This window comes from Neofelis nebulosa, chromosome 6, assembly GCF_028018385.1.
Source record: "Neofelis nebulosa isolate mNeoNeb1 chromosome 6, mNeoNeb1.pri, whole genome shotgun sequence".
Lineage (NCBI taxonomy): Eukaryota > Metazoa > Chordata > Mammalia > Carnivora > Felidae > Neofelis > Neofelis nebulosa.
In genome coordinates this window covers 128290630-128305902 of record NC_080787.1, presented here as the reverse complement: position 1 = coordinate 128305902, position 15273 = coordinate 128290630, and the positions used below count along the sequence as shown (strand labels likewise).

Below are 15273 nucleotides of genomic sequence, written 5' to 3'. Positions count from 1 at the left end.
AGCGTCCAACTACGGATTTTGGCTCAGGTCACGATCTCATGGTTTGTGAGATCGAGCCGTGGGTCAGGCTCCACACTGTGTGTGGGGCCTGCTTGGGATTCTCTCTCCCCACTGCCTCTCTCTGCCCCTCCCCCACTCATGTGTGCACGTATGCCTGCATACACTCTCCCTCTCTCTCAAAATAAATAAACATTAAAAAAAAAAAAAAAGAATGATCTGGAAGAGGCAGTGACTGCATACAACAATGGTACTGAAAGGTCCACAGAAGAACCCTTTTCTTTTTCACAATTAGGGTTGGATATAATATAAACTCTTCGATATTTCTGAGAAAAAAAAGATCAGACAGAAGCAGGTATCATCTTGACCAAGCCACAGCAAGGACAGCGGGGTATGGAGAGGGGGATGGCTGATGAATCAACTTGCAAGAAGCTCAACATTCCGGAAGTTGTGGTAACTCCAGGTAGGCTTAAGCCAGGGGCTCCCCGCCAGGCAAGGCTGGTGACAGCTTCACAAAACACAGACATCACACCTGAATATTCATAACAAAAACCACAGTAGCCCTGAGGAGTCAGTAAATGACCAGGCTATTTTGGTTACATCGCTTGATTCCCAAACCACAGGGAAAAAGCAAGGAGGTTTAGGGGGTGAGAAGATAAAGTAGAAAAGTGTCAGAGACCAGAAAACGTTTTGTGTTATTAGCTACTAATATTTCTTGATCAGTAGCTTCCCAGGCTAATTTATCACTTGGTTGAAAAACCAGTGGCTAACAACAATGAAGTCAATGACTATTAGTGGTGACTTGACTTGGTCAGAGATAGTTCACCAAGTCTATCCCAATTAGGAAGCACCGAAAGTTGCCTTCTGCTTATCAGACAAGTAGGACCTAGAAGTGGAAACCCCAATCAAAGGAAGAGCCTGAGCTACTTGATGACCTCCTTCCTGAGTATAGGGACACTGTGATGGCCCACGAATTCATAGGTTTTCGACCCTGTGAAGACACGGAAGGCCTGAAGTTTAAGAAGCAGCAAACGAAGAGCAAAGACAGTGAGGGTACAGGCTCCTCATGGCGGAAGATAAGGACTTCTTAAAGTTCCACTCCCAAGTTCAAAATCAAGACTTACGGCAAGAAGGTAGAATGATTCTCATGTAACTGTCTACTAACAAACTCGGGAAAGGTCACCCTGGAGCTTCCTCCATCCCTGACGTTGAATCTCACCGGCACACTGCATGAATGCCTATCCCTGTTGCTATAGCTGCTAACTTTATAAACCAGGAGAGTGGACAGTGGCTCAATGAAGGAGCTTGAGGGGGAAACAGGCAATGCCTCTGATCACTCCTCAACTTCACCTACAATGTTTTATGGTGGGGCTTCCCCCCGACAATGCCCTACACATGACTGAATAGGGCATTGTGACTAAAATCATTCACGTGACAGTAGTCCGTGGTTTGTACAAGAAGTCCTCAGAGCAATCAATGGTAAAACAGAAGGAATACGACCATAGGTCTCTCAAGGTTTCAGTCTTTTTCTGATCGGAGCTATCATTCCTAATATATGCAATTGAGCGAAGCAATATTAGCAATGATTTATCATGATGTTAATGTATTTATCATAAAAAGCAATCCATCAGTGGCAAAAGAAAACTTAAGAAAAACAGCACAGCAAAAGTCCTTGAGATTTGAATTATTCCCTATTGCCCTTTCCAAAACAACGAAATACCTGCAAATAAACACTTCTAAGTGATTATCAGAAATGGAAACTGAATCTGAAATATAAAATCAGGAGAATACAAGACATAGTTAATGAATCTGCTTTCTTTACCATATACTAAATAGAAATATAATTGAAGAAAAAGATTTAAAATATAATTGAAGACAAATAATCAACGTATCCAAATTCTTATGCACAAATATTTACAGTCGCTAGATTTTTTTTTTTTTTTTGAGCAGGTACTCAAACAATAGAAAGATGCCCTCTTAAATAACTGGACAGAGTATGTACTCTCGGTTTAAAAATTCCTGGCAGTGGAATCAAAGAATCAAAGGAAGACTGATTTCACAACAAAAGAAGAAAAGCCCATTACAGCATATCTCACTATATCACTTCCCCTTATGATAAAGGGAAATAGGAAATCAGACAAATATTGATTCAATGGCTCTTTTTTGTCCTAATTATGGCTTATTCCTATACCCTGAAAGAGGCCTTAAAAACCTCCCAACTATTGTGAATCACAGTCATACTGGAACCTCCTTATATATATAAAATCTACCATAAATTTACAGTCGCTACCACAAAAACAGTGTTTTCCAGCTAGGTATTTCTTTATTCTCCTCCCTCTGACTATAAAACCTTTGAGTGCAAGGCTCACATCTGCTTTGTCTCATTTATATGGTTTAGTTCTCTGTACAAAAATGGTTGATAGACCTCACTGCACGCCTGGAATACAAACACATTCCTTTGCACACACGGATGGCATCACCAGCTCTTTATCATTAGGATAAACACTCCGAATTATCTGCTAACAACGGTGAAAGTACGAAAACACATTATAGATAAATATAGATACAGATACAGATATAGATAGAATTCATCCACAGTTCCTGGTCCACCATCCCCACCACCAGTTTGGTGACCCCCTTCTACAGGTTATACAAGCTGGCAAGCTGGCTCTGGGTAAATCTTGAGGCCATGGGTGAAAGTAAAGTTAAATGACATGGCTGAATGGAGACCAACCATGTCCCCATTAACACTGCACTTTCTCTAACTCATCTGCCCCCCACCCCAACACACACACCAAGAGTTGGGAAAGACCAGTTGTCTTTTGATGAACATTCTTAAGCAGTAGGCCAGGAGCCTCTTCTGGTATCACTGTTACGTTCTTAGGCCTAACACTAATAGGCAGAACCTTTATCTCAGACCCAGAACCACAGAAAGCTCAGCTGTCAGGTTCAACCACTCTCTGGATTTGGAAATAGCTTTTAGAGCCTTTCTGGCTCCAATAGCCACTAAGAAAAATGTAAAGTTCTGGTTTGCACATATTTTAAATTGACATTTACATTTCTTCGTCATAATTCTAATTACTTGAAAAGGCTATAATTCTGGCATATTGGAATCATTACAGTTTTTAGTTAAAACATATCACTTATTTAAATGTATTAATGAAATCGAAATACCACACCAATTTGAAAACCAGCTTCATCCATCAAAAAAGTATATGAGCAAACTTAAAAAAAATTTTTTTTAATGTTTATTTATGTGAGAGACAGAACACGAGCTGGGGAGGAGCAAAGAAACAGGGAGACGTAGAATCCGAAGCAGGCTCCAGGCTCTGAGCTGTCAGCATGGAGCCTGATGCGGGGCTCAAACTCATAAACCTTGAGATCATGACCTAAGCTGAAGTCAGATGCTTAACCCACTGAGCCACTGAGGCGCTCCTATGAGCAAACTCTTCAGAGTAAAAGATGCTACATTGTTCTCTTTTCTCCTTGAACTTGTATTTCCATTCTGCTTCCTCAACTTAATTTTCTCTCAATATTATATGTTTTAATTATGTTTTTAATGGTTATTTATTCTGAGAGGCACCGTACATGAATGGGGCAGGGGCAGAGAGAGAGAGAGAGAGAGAGAGAGAGGGAGAGAGAGAGAATCCAAGCAGGCTCTGCACTGTCAGAGCAGAGCCCAATGCAGGGCTTGATCCCATGAACCCTATGATCATGACCTGAGCCAAAATCAAGAGCCAGATGCTCAACCACCCAAGCTACGTAAGCGCCCCAATATGTTTCAATTCTTGAGAGCTTTTTTATTAATCTCCCTACTATATTTCTGTGTATAACATGTATACAAAGTGATTTTTTAAAAGTCTCCTGTGCTCATGAGGCTTAAAAGTGTTTGCTTTTCTTCTGGCTTGAGGTACCATTATGAATGCACCTGATACAAACAGTATTAATGATTATATATAAGAATGTTAATGTAGTTAACACGAAAAGTATAACTATCGGAAATGCATTCGTAAAGAAACAGAGAGGTAGGCCTTGTTTATTTTTATCTTCAATTACTTCATATATCTATGGATGAGTATCCTTTATTGCTAGAATAAGGTGGGATTTAACATCATTTCTAGACTTTTTCACTCTTACAGATGTAGGCAGTAAGAAAACTTAGTTACATAAATAAGAATGAAGGAGACTTGGCATCAAAACATCTTTTTTGTCTATTATAACTAGAAGAGGTCTTCCTTCAATGTTGCTGAAAGCCAAGAAGTAAAAACTAACCTGCAAAAAGATGTGTGGTCTGGTCATTACATTCATCCCTTTTACCAACACAAACACTAGTATTTTCACAGTCCTTTGTTGGGGGAAGACATTTCTGCACCCCTGCAGAACATACCGCGGTAAGATTCAGAATGGGATGGGTAATGGCGATGCTTTCCATGCTCAAGGGGAAGAAGAGGGACTATAATAGGTAGGCTAGAAAAGGAGATGTGGCAAACTCAGTTTTTGGAAAGGGCACCTATAGATAATGAGGACCAGAAAATCACCTCCCTTAAACTACCTATGCCTTCGTATCTCTAGGAGAGTCTTCATGTTCTCCTATGTGCATGGGTACCCCAGCTGGAACACCGCCCCCAGCCCCCCTGGACAAGAGCGATGCTGGCAGCCATTCTGTCCATTTAGCTTTATGCACACAAAAGTACATGTGGTTTGATAAACACATGAATTTCCTTACAATATATCAGCTTGCAGCATGATGCTATAGGAGAAGCAATAAATTTTTAAAAGACAAAGAATCGTAATTCTTGTTCATTCTACTTGCAGAGATGGAAAACGCCTAATAAGTCATTATGTCCTGACAGTTTAGGACTATACTCAACAAAAGACTGTAAGTTCAACGTTTTTAATAATGTCCCAAAACATCTGGAAACCATCCAAAGGTCTAATACTAAGAAAATTACCAGGGTGCCTGGGTGGCTCAGTTGGTTAAGCATCCGACTTTTGATTTTGGCTCAGGTCATGATCTCACGGTTCATGAGATCAAGCCCCACATCGGGCTCTGTGCTGTCAGCACAGAGATTCTCGCTTTCCCTCTCTTTCTGCCCCTCCCCCCACTTGTGCACTCTCTCTCACTCTCCCAAAATAAGTAAGTAAACTTAAAAGAAACTTATTAAATAAATGTTAGAGCAGCCATATAATGGAAGAATATACAATATTTTAATTTGAAGAACATATATTGACATTAGAAAATGTTCTTCATATGATATGGGCTGAAGAAATAAGCAGGAAACAAACATAATTAAAATTTCATATTAACTTATAAACATATGTATATGTAGGAAAAAGCCTGTTAAGAAAATCTATTAAACTGTTTTTAGCAGCTACCTTTAGGTGGTGTAATTATGGGCAACTTTCTTATTTGTTCTTTCCAAATCTCCCACAGAGGGCATTTCTCTCATTGGTGAAGGATGATGGGGAATTGTCCGGAAGGTGGGGAAAATAGACTCACCATCTTAGGGCTGTTGTAGGTGGCCAGAGTTTGTGAGATGGTGTTCAGCCAAGGGGCTGGTGGGAGTCAGATCCACTCCACAGGGTGTAGGGCTGCTTCTCCCCAGTGGGGGTGCCATTTCCCGATCTACGGTCAAAGACTTTGTCCACTGGCTACATTCTTATTGAGGTTTTAGTCATTTCTCTCCTTGACCAATTTTATCCTTTCATCTCACTTCCTCAGCTGTTTCTTTCAGATTACTGACTTCACTCATTCCACAGATGCCTAGAAATCACCGCAAACAGGTCCCCATCATGCTAACCTCATGATCTATCCCATTTCATGGATGTAAAAAAGCCATTGGTCCACAAGTAAAAGGCTATAAGCCAGTAAGATTATCTGGGCTTTCAGAGAAACCCAGTAGATTTTTACTTTCACTATATTATACAACTCTGGTCTCCTTACCTCAGCAAGTGTGGGGGGATCTTGACAATGGTATCCACACCACCCAGGGTTTCTGCAGAAGGAAAATTACAAAGTTAAAAATAAATATGTATAGAGTGGGAATCTGCAAATAAATATCACGATTAATTTTTTTTTTCCCCTAGAAAATCCTATAATTATAAATTGGTCAGTTCTCAATTATCTGCATGCAAGTTATCCATACTTCAAAATCCTTCTCCCTTGATAGCTCCAAAGATGCCCTTAAAGAAGTTGAAAATTAGGATATATTTCCCTATAGAGATACAAAATGAATAGTTAAATTTTTAACCTGAACTGGAATGCCAGTTTAACCTATTGGCTAACTGGCTAAAATGCTGTATTCTTGTAATAAAAAGCAGAGAAAGGACAAAGGACACAAAAGTAAAAACAAACTCTTGGGATGATATCAAACTAAAAAGCTCTCGCAAAGGAAACCATCAACAAAAACAAAAGGCAACCTACTGAATGAGACAAAATATTTGCAAATCATATATCTCATGAGTTAATATCCAAAACATATGAAGAGTTCATACAACTCAACACCAGAAAATACACAAATAATCCAATTTAAAAATGGGCAGAGGATCTGAGTAGGCATTTTTCCAGAGAAGACATACAGATAGCCAACAGACACATGAAAAGATGTTCAACATCACTCATCATCAGGGAAATGCAAATCAAAACCACTGTGAGATATTAACTCACACCTGTCAGAATGGCTAGAATCCGAAAGGAAAGAAATAAGTGTTGGCAAGGATGTGACAAAAGAGAACCCTTGTGCACTGTTGGCGGAAATGTAAATTGGTACAGACACTGTGAAAAACAGTGTGGAGGTTTCCCAAAAAATTAAACATAGAACTACCATTCAATTCACTAATTCCACTATTATGGGCTCCTTTACTCAAAGAAAACAAAAACACTAATTCGGAAAGATATATGCATCCTACATTTATCGCAGCAGTATTTACAATAGCCAAGATATGAAAGCTACCTAAGTGTCCCTCAATGAATGAATGGGTAAAGAAGATGTGGTATAATATATACAATGGAATACTACTCAGCCATAAAAAAGAATGTGACATCTGTGACAACATTGATGGACCTAGAGGGCGTTATGCTAAGTGAAATAAATCAGACAAATACAAATACCACATGATTTCACTTCTATGTGGAATCCAAAAAACAAAATAGACCAAAACCAAAAATACACTCATGAACATGTACAGAGAACTAGTGATCACCAGAGGGGAGGGGTGTGGGGGATGGGTGAAATAGGCAAAGGGGATTAAGAGATTCAAACTTCTAGTTACAAACTAAGTAAGTCGCAGGGATGAAAAGTACAGCATTGGGAATATTGCCAATAATATTTTAATAATTTTGCATGATGACATGGTAACCACACTTAAATGTGAACATTTTGTAATGTATACAATGGTCAAAACACTAAGTTGTACAGCTGAAATCAATACAGTATTGTATGTCGACTAAACTTCAATTAAAACATAATGGGGCACTTGGGTGGCTCAGTCAGTTAAGCATCTGACTTTAGCTCAGGTGATGATTTTGCAGTTCCTGAGTTCCAGCCATGCACTGGGCTCTGCACAGACAGTGTGGAGCCTGCTTGGGATTCTCTCTCTCCCTCTCTCTCTCTGCCCTTCCCCAACTTGTTCTCTCTCTCTCTCGCTCAAAATAAATAAACTTAAAAATATAATAGTAAATATAGAAAGGAAAGCCATTTCCTTGAAAATACTGTTTCAATACCCTTAAATAGTAATTTATACTTGTGAGAGACTTTGCAGTTGACAAAGCATTTTATGCAACATCTCATTATTCTCACGCACACTTATGACGTGATATATTCAACTTTTTTTAAATCGCCCTATAGCTAGGGATACTGAAAGGAGGCTCACTCTTAAATCTCATGAATTCAGGCTGGATGGTCAATACTTTACCATTGTTGTGGATTATATACATTACTTCTGCCTCCAATTGTAGAGAAAATGAAACACGATTCTTTTTCTAAAAACTGTTCTTTTTTTTTTTTTTAAAGCTTATTTATTTATTTTGAGAGAGACAAAGACAGCGTGAGTAGGGGAGGGGCAGAGAGAGGGAGAGAGAGAACCCCAAGCAGGCTCCACACTGTCAGTGCACAGCCTGATGTGGGGCTCGAACCCATGAAACCGCAAGATCATGACCTGAGCTGAGACAGAGTGGGGCGCTCAACCGCCTGAGCCACCCAGGCGCCACCCCCCCAACCTAAAAACTGTTCTATTTCAATAGCTCTAACAATTCTGCACCCAATTCTGATGTATGTGGGGGAGGGGGAGGGGGAGGGGGGGAGGCTTCCCCACATGAACAAGCAATTCTCTCACACCAGCTGAGTGTCCTACAATTTAACTCAATTCTGACGCTATCTACCTGGAGAGAGTATCAGATCAGACCACGGGTTAAGGGCTCAGTCCTCCAGGACTGCACCCCCCCCCCCCCCCTTCAGACACCAATCCCAAATCCAGGTTGTCACCTGGGCTTCTGACTGACCGGCTGTAGGTTGAAGGGTCTAATGGCCCCCTCCTTGGGTTCAGTTAATTTGCTAGGATAGCTCGCAGAACTCAGAGAAACATTTCACTCACTACATTCCTGGCTCATTATAAAAGGACATGACCCAGGAATGGCCAGCTGGAGCTGGCAAAGGAGACAGAGCCGCCTAGTGAAAACATGTGGTACGCAGAGATGCATACGTCAAGGTGTGGGGAAAAAGCGTGGAGCTTCCATGCTCTCCGAGGGTCCCATTCTCCCCAAACCTCCGTGTGTTTACCCACCCAGGAGCTCTCCACACTGTGTTCTTTTGGTCTTTTCATGGAGACTTCATCACCCAGGAATGATGACATCCTTGGCCATCCGAGACCAATCTCAATCTCCAGCCCTTCTCCTTTCCCTGGACGACTGGGGTGGGATTAGAAATTCCAACTCTCTAAACACAGGGCAGGTTCTCCTGGTAACTGGCCCCCATTCTTAGGTCACTTCACTAGCATGGCACAAACCACTTCTGGTTCTCTTCACCTAGGAAATTCAAGGATTTTAGGGGCTCTGTGCCAGAAGCCAGGACAAAGACCAAATATGTATTTCTTATTAGAAATCCCAATATCACAAGCTCCAATTTGCTCCCAGTTTTTCAGCTCAAACTGCGTTGACTCCTTTCTTCATTGCTTAGGGTCGACGAGCCCTGTCAACGTGAACCGTGTTCATTGGAGGAGGAGGAACCTTTCTCCCAGCCTGTTAAAAGATCAGAAGGAAAAATGGACACGAGATGTATCCCTGAGACTCAGGAGTACGAACAGTCCAAAACGTGATGATAGGATCTGGGTCTGTTGTGGCCAAAGGGACAAACAGTAGGCGTAAGCGAGAGGATCCGCAAAACAGAAAGATGGGATCAGCAGGGTCAGTTATGCTGTCGCCAACAAGGCCAACAGAGGAATGGGAAGAACTGAGGGCAGTCGTTAGGATGAGACATGATAACAAGAAAGCGAAGCCCTGAGATGCATGTGCAGGGAGCATACCCAAGACCACTCGCACCAGCACGGCCTCCAGTTAGCAGGGCAGGGGCCAGTGCTTGGGACAATTTGATGCCGTTCCCCAAGAGGAGGGTTTGACACTAAACAACCAAATCATTGTAGTTCCCCTCATCAGAGAGAGGGGTTTCTGTTCAACTCAGGATGTTCAATAGTGCCCAGCCCTACAACTGCTAACAAGGAGCCCTGGGTCTGGCTGCGTTCCACTCCAGTGGGGCTGGAGGTAAGAGAAGAGGGCTCAGGGATAACTCCTGAGACACTCAAACATTTCGGCCAGGGGTAAGTGCTGGAGCTGGCAAAGGAGACCGAGCCGCCCAGGCGTGATAAAAATTGGCAGGGGGTGGTCCTGGAGGCCAGGGTCAGGCGTCCGTGGGTATGTGCTGTGGGGCTGAGAGCGCCCTGCTGGACCGAGGTCTGTATACCTTAGCCTTCACCCTCCGTTGGTGGAATGATGAAGGAGGAAGTCAGATGGCAGTGAGCTGAAGGGTAAGTAGGAAGTGGGGATGTGGACACAATCACTACAGAGACTTTTTAAGAAGTGTGTGGCTGCGCGTGTAACAGAAACTGTGGCTGGAAGCAAAAGTAGGTGGGAAGGTGGGGGGAAGGACGGCAGTGAATGGACTCTTCTTCCCCTACCCGGCGTCCCAGCCTCTCTCTAGTTTTCTTTCCCTTCTCCTCCATTTTCCAAATCCATTCTACACAAGTCCCCGGACATATGTAAAACACTAAAAGTTTCTAAAATGAAGACATAGGCCCCTCCAGTTCTGATGTTCTGACATCTTATCCCGTCCAGCCGTTCCCGGCTCACATGCCTCTGGGATTGCCAGTTCTGGAAGGAGAATGCTATTCTCTCCTCGGTCTACAATCTGACCCCTTCCCTTATTCTTGTCTGTTCCCTAGTCAGACCCTTGTCTCCCTGACAAGAAAAATACATAACCTCGTTCACTCGAAATAGAGGAAAGATACATACCTATATTCCTTATCTGTAGTTACACAACCATTAAGAAAACTGATTTTCGGGGGCACCTGGTTCACCCAGTCAGTAGAGCATGTGACTCTTCATCTTGGGGTTGTAAATTCAAGCCCCACACTGGGTGTAGTGATTACTTAAAAAAAAAAATCGTTAGAAATAAAAAAAGAGGGGCGCCTGGGTGGCTCAGTCGGTTAAGTGCCCGACTTCAGCTCAGGTCGCGATCTCGTGGTCCGTGAGTTCGAGCCCCGCGTCGGGCTCTGGGCTGATGGCCCAGAGCCTGGAGCCTGCTTCCGATTCTGTGTCTCCCTCTCTCTCTGCCCCTCCCCCGTTCATGCTCTGTCTCTCTCTGTCTCAAAAATAAATAAAACGTTAAAAAAAGAAATAAAAAAAGAAAACTGATTTTCAGATAAGTGTTCATAACAAAGTAGAAAATAAAACCAAAAACTAAAGTTAAAAAACAAAAACAAATGACAGTCCACCATATATAGTATAACCCTTTGCAGAAGGGAAATACTCCAAAATGTGATTAATGTTCTTTTGGGTGTTGAGATTACAAGTGATATTAGTTTTTTTCTTTATGCTGTACAAACATTTTTCAATATTCTAAAATGAGTATATGTAAGTTTATAAATAGAAAAAAAGATGAATATCACTTAAGACCCAAACGAGTGACCAATGGACTTTGTTTATTGAACATCTGCTTCTCCTCCTACAGGGGCAGAAGCCACAGAGAAACATCAGCAACAGTCCCTATGTTCAAGAAGCACTTGTCTACACTGTCGACCTTTGTTGTTTTGGCTGACCAGCATCCACTCCCTTGTGTTCTGAAACAGCAAGCTATCTTTGTTTTTAGGAAACCATCCCTTTCTGACTCAGAGATTTCATTAAGCCTCGTAGCCTAGGCCTAGGCCAGTTAGGCCATTCTATTCCTTAGCTAGAGGACTGGTTTGGGTGCACACGTGACTCCTCAGGATCAAGAGAGAACAAATGAAACCAAAAACTGGGAGGAGTGACTCGAAGAGCTCCAGTCTCTTGAGACAATTGGATGATGGGCCAAGTGGGAGATGACCTCTTTCTCCTGCGATGGTTTAGGTATGGCAATGGCCTGTCTATGATAGAGATGCTTTCAGTGGGAGAGGACTCCTCTCTCCTGTGACAGGCTAAATGTCATGGTGACCCCTCTCCCCTATGATGGTTCAAGTGGGAGATAACTCCTTTCTCTTGAGACGGACTGGGTGTGGAAATGACTCTTCTCTCCCATGATGGCTTTAGTGGGAGATGATCCCTCTCCCCTCAGATGGTCCAAGTTTGCTAATGTTTCTTTCTCATGATATGGTCTAAATGTGATCATTCAGAAGCCCAAAGCCATGGAGACTCACATAGAGCATGTCAGTCACCCCAAAAAGAGCAGAACAAGGTCCTTGAACAGCGTCTAATTCCTGAACCAAACTCACCCCCACAGCTAGCCTCACCAGGGATAGTGAGTTAATACAGTGAATAAATTGCTTTGCTTAAATGAACTTGAATTAGGGTTTTGTTTTCCTTTGTTCTTCATTTGCTTTTGGTCTCCTGACTACGATATTTCTCAATTATCCTGGCCCTAGAAGAGTAGCTACAGCCAACTATAATCCAAAGTAGCAGGTGCTCTAAGACAGTCATGAAGGCAGGGCTCCAAACACAGAGGAGAAACTGATTCAACTGAAGAGCTCAGGAAATGCTTCCTCTGTGAGGTGGGCCTTAGGAGTCTGGGAATGGAATTCTCAGCACGAGTAAAGGCAGAGGAGTGTGCAGGGCACAGCGTGTTCAAGGAAGTGTTTGTAGTTTATTGAACCCTTGGTAGGGGGAGCAGTAAGAAAGAACAGCCAGGGTTGGATTCTGAAGCATGTTCTAAGGAATTTACCCTTTAATCTAGACAGAAATTATGGAGGTTGAGGAGGGGAAAGTGTTTACAGTAAAAAAAAAAAAAAAAGAAAGAAAAAAAATTGGTGGACCGGGGGAACATAGACTGGAGTGGGAAAGAGAACAGGAAACCATATAGCCTTTGTTCATGTTGCCTTCTCCCTCTGACATGCCCTTCTAACACACTCCTTATAGGGAGGAAGCATTTTACTCGTCCTTATATCCCCACTGCTCAATACAGGGGAGGCCTTCATAAATGTTTGCTAAATAAGTGAAGAAAAGAAGGAATCCACAGTTTACCTATTTTTCAAGTCAAATCTACTTTTTTTCATCAAAAGTTTTTTAACATTTTTATTTATTTTTGAGAGACAGAGAGCCTGAGCATGAGCAGGGTAGGGGCAGAGAGAAGGAGACACAGAATCCGAAACAGGTTCCAGGCTCTGAGCTATCAGCACAGAGCCTGATGCAGGGCTTGAACTCACAAACTGCGAGATCACGACCTGAGTGAAAGTCAGACGCTCAACTGACTGAGCCACCCAGGCAGCCCAACTCAAATCTACTTTAAAAGCCCACCAGCTCACACCAATTCCCACCACTCAACCCCTAACCCCACACACATGACCTCCTCTTTTGATGTTTTCCTGATTTACTCATTTCAACTTGTAAAACGAATGCCAGGCCCTGTTACTTAACTATCTCGTGTACTGTCGTCTCCTCTTGGTAACTATAGAACAGTCACTGGGAAAGGACTCACATCCGCTCTTATAGTCAGGCTGGACTCCAGGCTCGACTCAGATAGTCTACTTACTTCCCAGGTGGGTTCAAGGACTTAAATTCAGCAACACTGCAGTATAACTTAACAAAATGTTGAGTATCAAAATTTAAACATTAAAAATACTACATTACACTTCTCTTCCCTGTTATCTAAATCTGCTTAACTTACAGCAAAATAATAACGAATACAAGGAATGGCATGTTTAAAGCGCAGTCAAGCCCTGCTTTATTATGTTAATCAGCCATCTGTGACCCTTCATTAGAGGCTTTTGGGAATCTAGCTCTGAATCACTCTGCTGAATGACAATGGCAATGCAAAAATAGTCCTGTGGCTTTAAGAGCCTCACTGCTCATTTATATTTGGTCCATATTTCTGTAACAGTAAACAGTGGTCAAGTTCTGCCTACGTGATAAAGTTCCTGGTAGAAAATATGATAGGCAGATGTTAAAGAAAAATGATATTGCTATGATTACTTGTACACACACACCCAACACATGTGAATTCGGATCTTCTAAGTGTTAACAGAGTTGCCTAAAACATCATCGGATTCTACATCTAGAGGCAAACCTACTAACGGCACTTATCTCTTTTCAGGTTGTGCCACATCGGTGTCATAACAAGCACTGACTGCTTTCTGGTCAAGAGAGAAAGAGATGTAATTTTATTTTGTAACTGAATGGCAACCGAGGAATCACATGCAGGCTTGGACAAGGCCAGGGCCCCACGGGCTGCCTTGGTTTCTCCTCAGCCTTTCCTTCTTCCCATCACTATCACCCAAGGCATGCTCCTGATCCCTCTGCATTCCCAACCAGAAACAAAATTTTGATTGCCCAAATTCCTGCTTAATTGGAACGTCTTTCGGTCTTCTCTGACGTGGAGTTCTGCCCCCTGGGTCTGATGGGAAACCCAAATGTGCTACCTGGAACTTATTTCAATGCTTGCACAGCTCACAAATTTAAAATCCCACCTGTCTGAAGGGCAGACCACAACAGAATTGCAGACGTAACACAATCCCACCCGTGCGTAATTCTTCATGTACAATAACCATGGAAGCCAATACTCAACAAGCCGGCCTCTATCTGGAAAATCAAATCAAATAAGCCATTCCTGGCTGGTCACATTCGCCAGTGTTTCCAGACGGGGGTTGCTGGTTCAACTTCCCTCTTCCCCATAGGCGCTTGGAATCGGGCCTCTGGATTCGCACCGGCTGGTGGTCCTAACTCGGAGATGGGTGACCATCATCCACCTTGCTGGGGATCTGGAAAAGGGGGCCTCCTGGCGGGGAAGACGGCCGTTCCCCGTTAAGGTTTACTAGAAGATAGAGACCAGAGGGGAGGCGGATGGATGCTAACGCCCGAACCAAAATTTTCATATCCCACATCTAATCACTGAGGCAACTCTCGCAAATCGCGCGAAATGCATCCATCACCGAAGCTCCGCGGAAGCACCCCCCCCTTCCCCCCCACGCATCAGGGCAGGCTCAGCCCCAGCCCGCGCGGCCCTCCGGCGGCGGCGAGCAGGGGCGCGGGCGCCGACCGGCCGGGCAGGTGCCCCGCGTCCCGCGCTTACCCAGGGCCCAGGTGCAGCTCTCTTTGATGGCTTTGTACTTGCTCCCGGACGCTTCCTTCTGCAGCTTCCTCAGGATCTCTTCCATCTTGACCTTCGTAGGGGCCCGGCCACCGACAGCGAGAGGAGCGCGCGCGAGGCCCGGCCAGGAACGCCGCCGCCGCCACTGCCCGGCCCCGGGCGCCTAGGCGGCCGCTGCGCTCGCCCCTCTCCGGCCCGGCGCGGCGGCTGATGAATCACGCCCGCTCCATGCCGCGGGCCACGTCAGCCCCGCCGCCCCGCCCCGCCCGCCGCCCCGCCCGCCAGGGTCAGGTGCGCTCGGCGCGCGCGGCGGCGGCGGGCTGGAGGCTGGAGGCTGAAGGCCGGAGGCCGCGGCCCCCGACCCGCCGCCCGGGCAGGCCCCGAGGCCCCGCGGAAAGGTGGAGGCGGATGTCCGGAGCTGGCTCGCCGGCCGGGCGTTGGCCGGGCGCGGCCCGAGGGAGCGTCTGATCGGCGGCGGGCAGCCGGCGGGGAGGGGCCTCGCCGCGGTCAC

At 44.2% G+C, this 15273-nt stretch overlaps 1 protein-coding gene across 5 annotated transcripts in view; it reads right to left on the bottom strand.

Annotated features, from left to right (window-relative positions):
* Positions 1–14957, bottom strand: part of ARFGEF3 (ARFGEF family member 3) — a 183751-nt gene extending 168794 nt beyond the window's left edge. For all 5 annotated transcript variants that reach the window (XM_058735422.1, XM_058735423.1, XM_058735424.1 and 2 more), the window contains exons 1-2: positions 14745–14957; positions 5942–5993 (exon numbers count right to left, since the gene is read on the bottom strand). In XM_058735422.1, the coding sequence (XP_058591405.1) occupies positions 5942–5993; positions 14745–14829 (137 nt within the window). In that variant the 5' untranslated portion in view covers positions 14830–14957. The remainder of the gene's footprint in view (positions 1–5941; positions 5994–14744) is intronic.
* Positions 14958–15273: the final 316 nt, after the last annotated feature.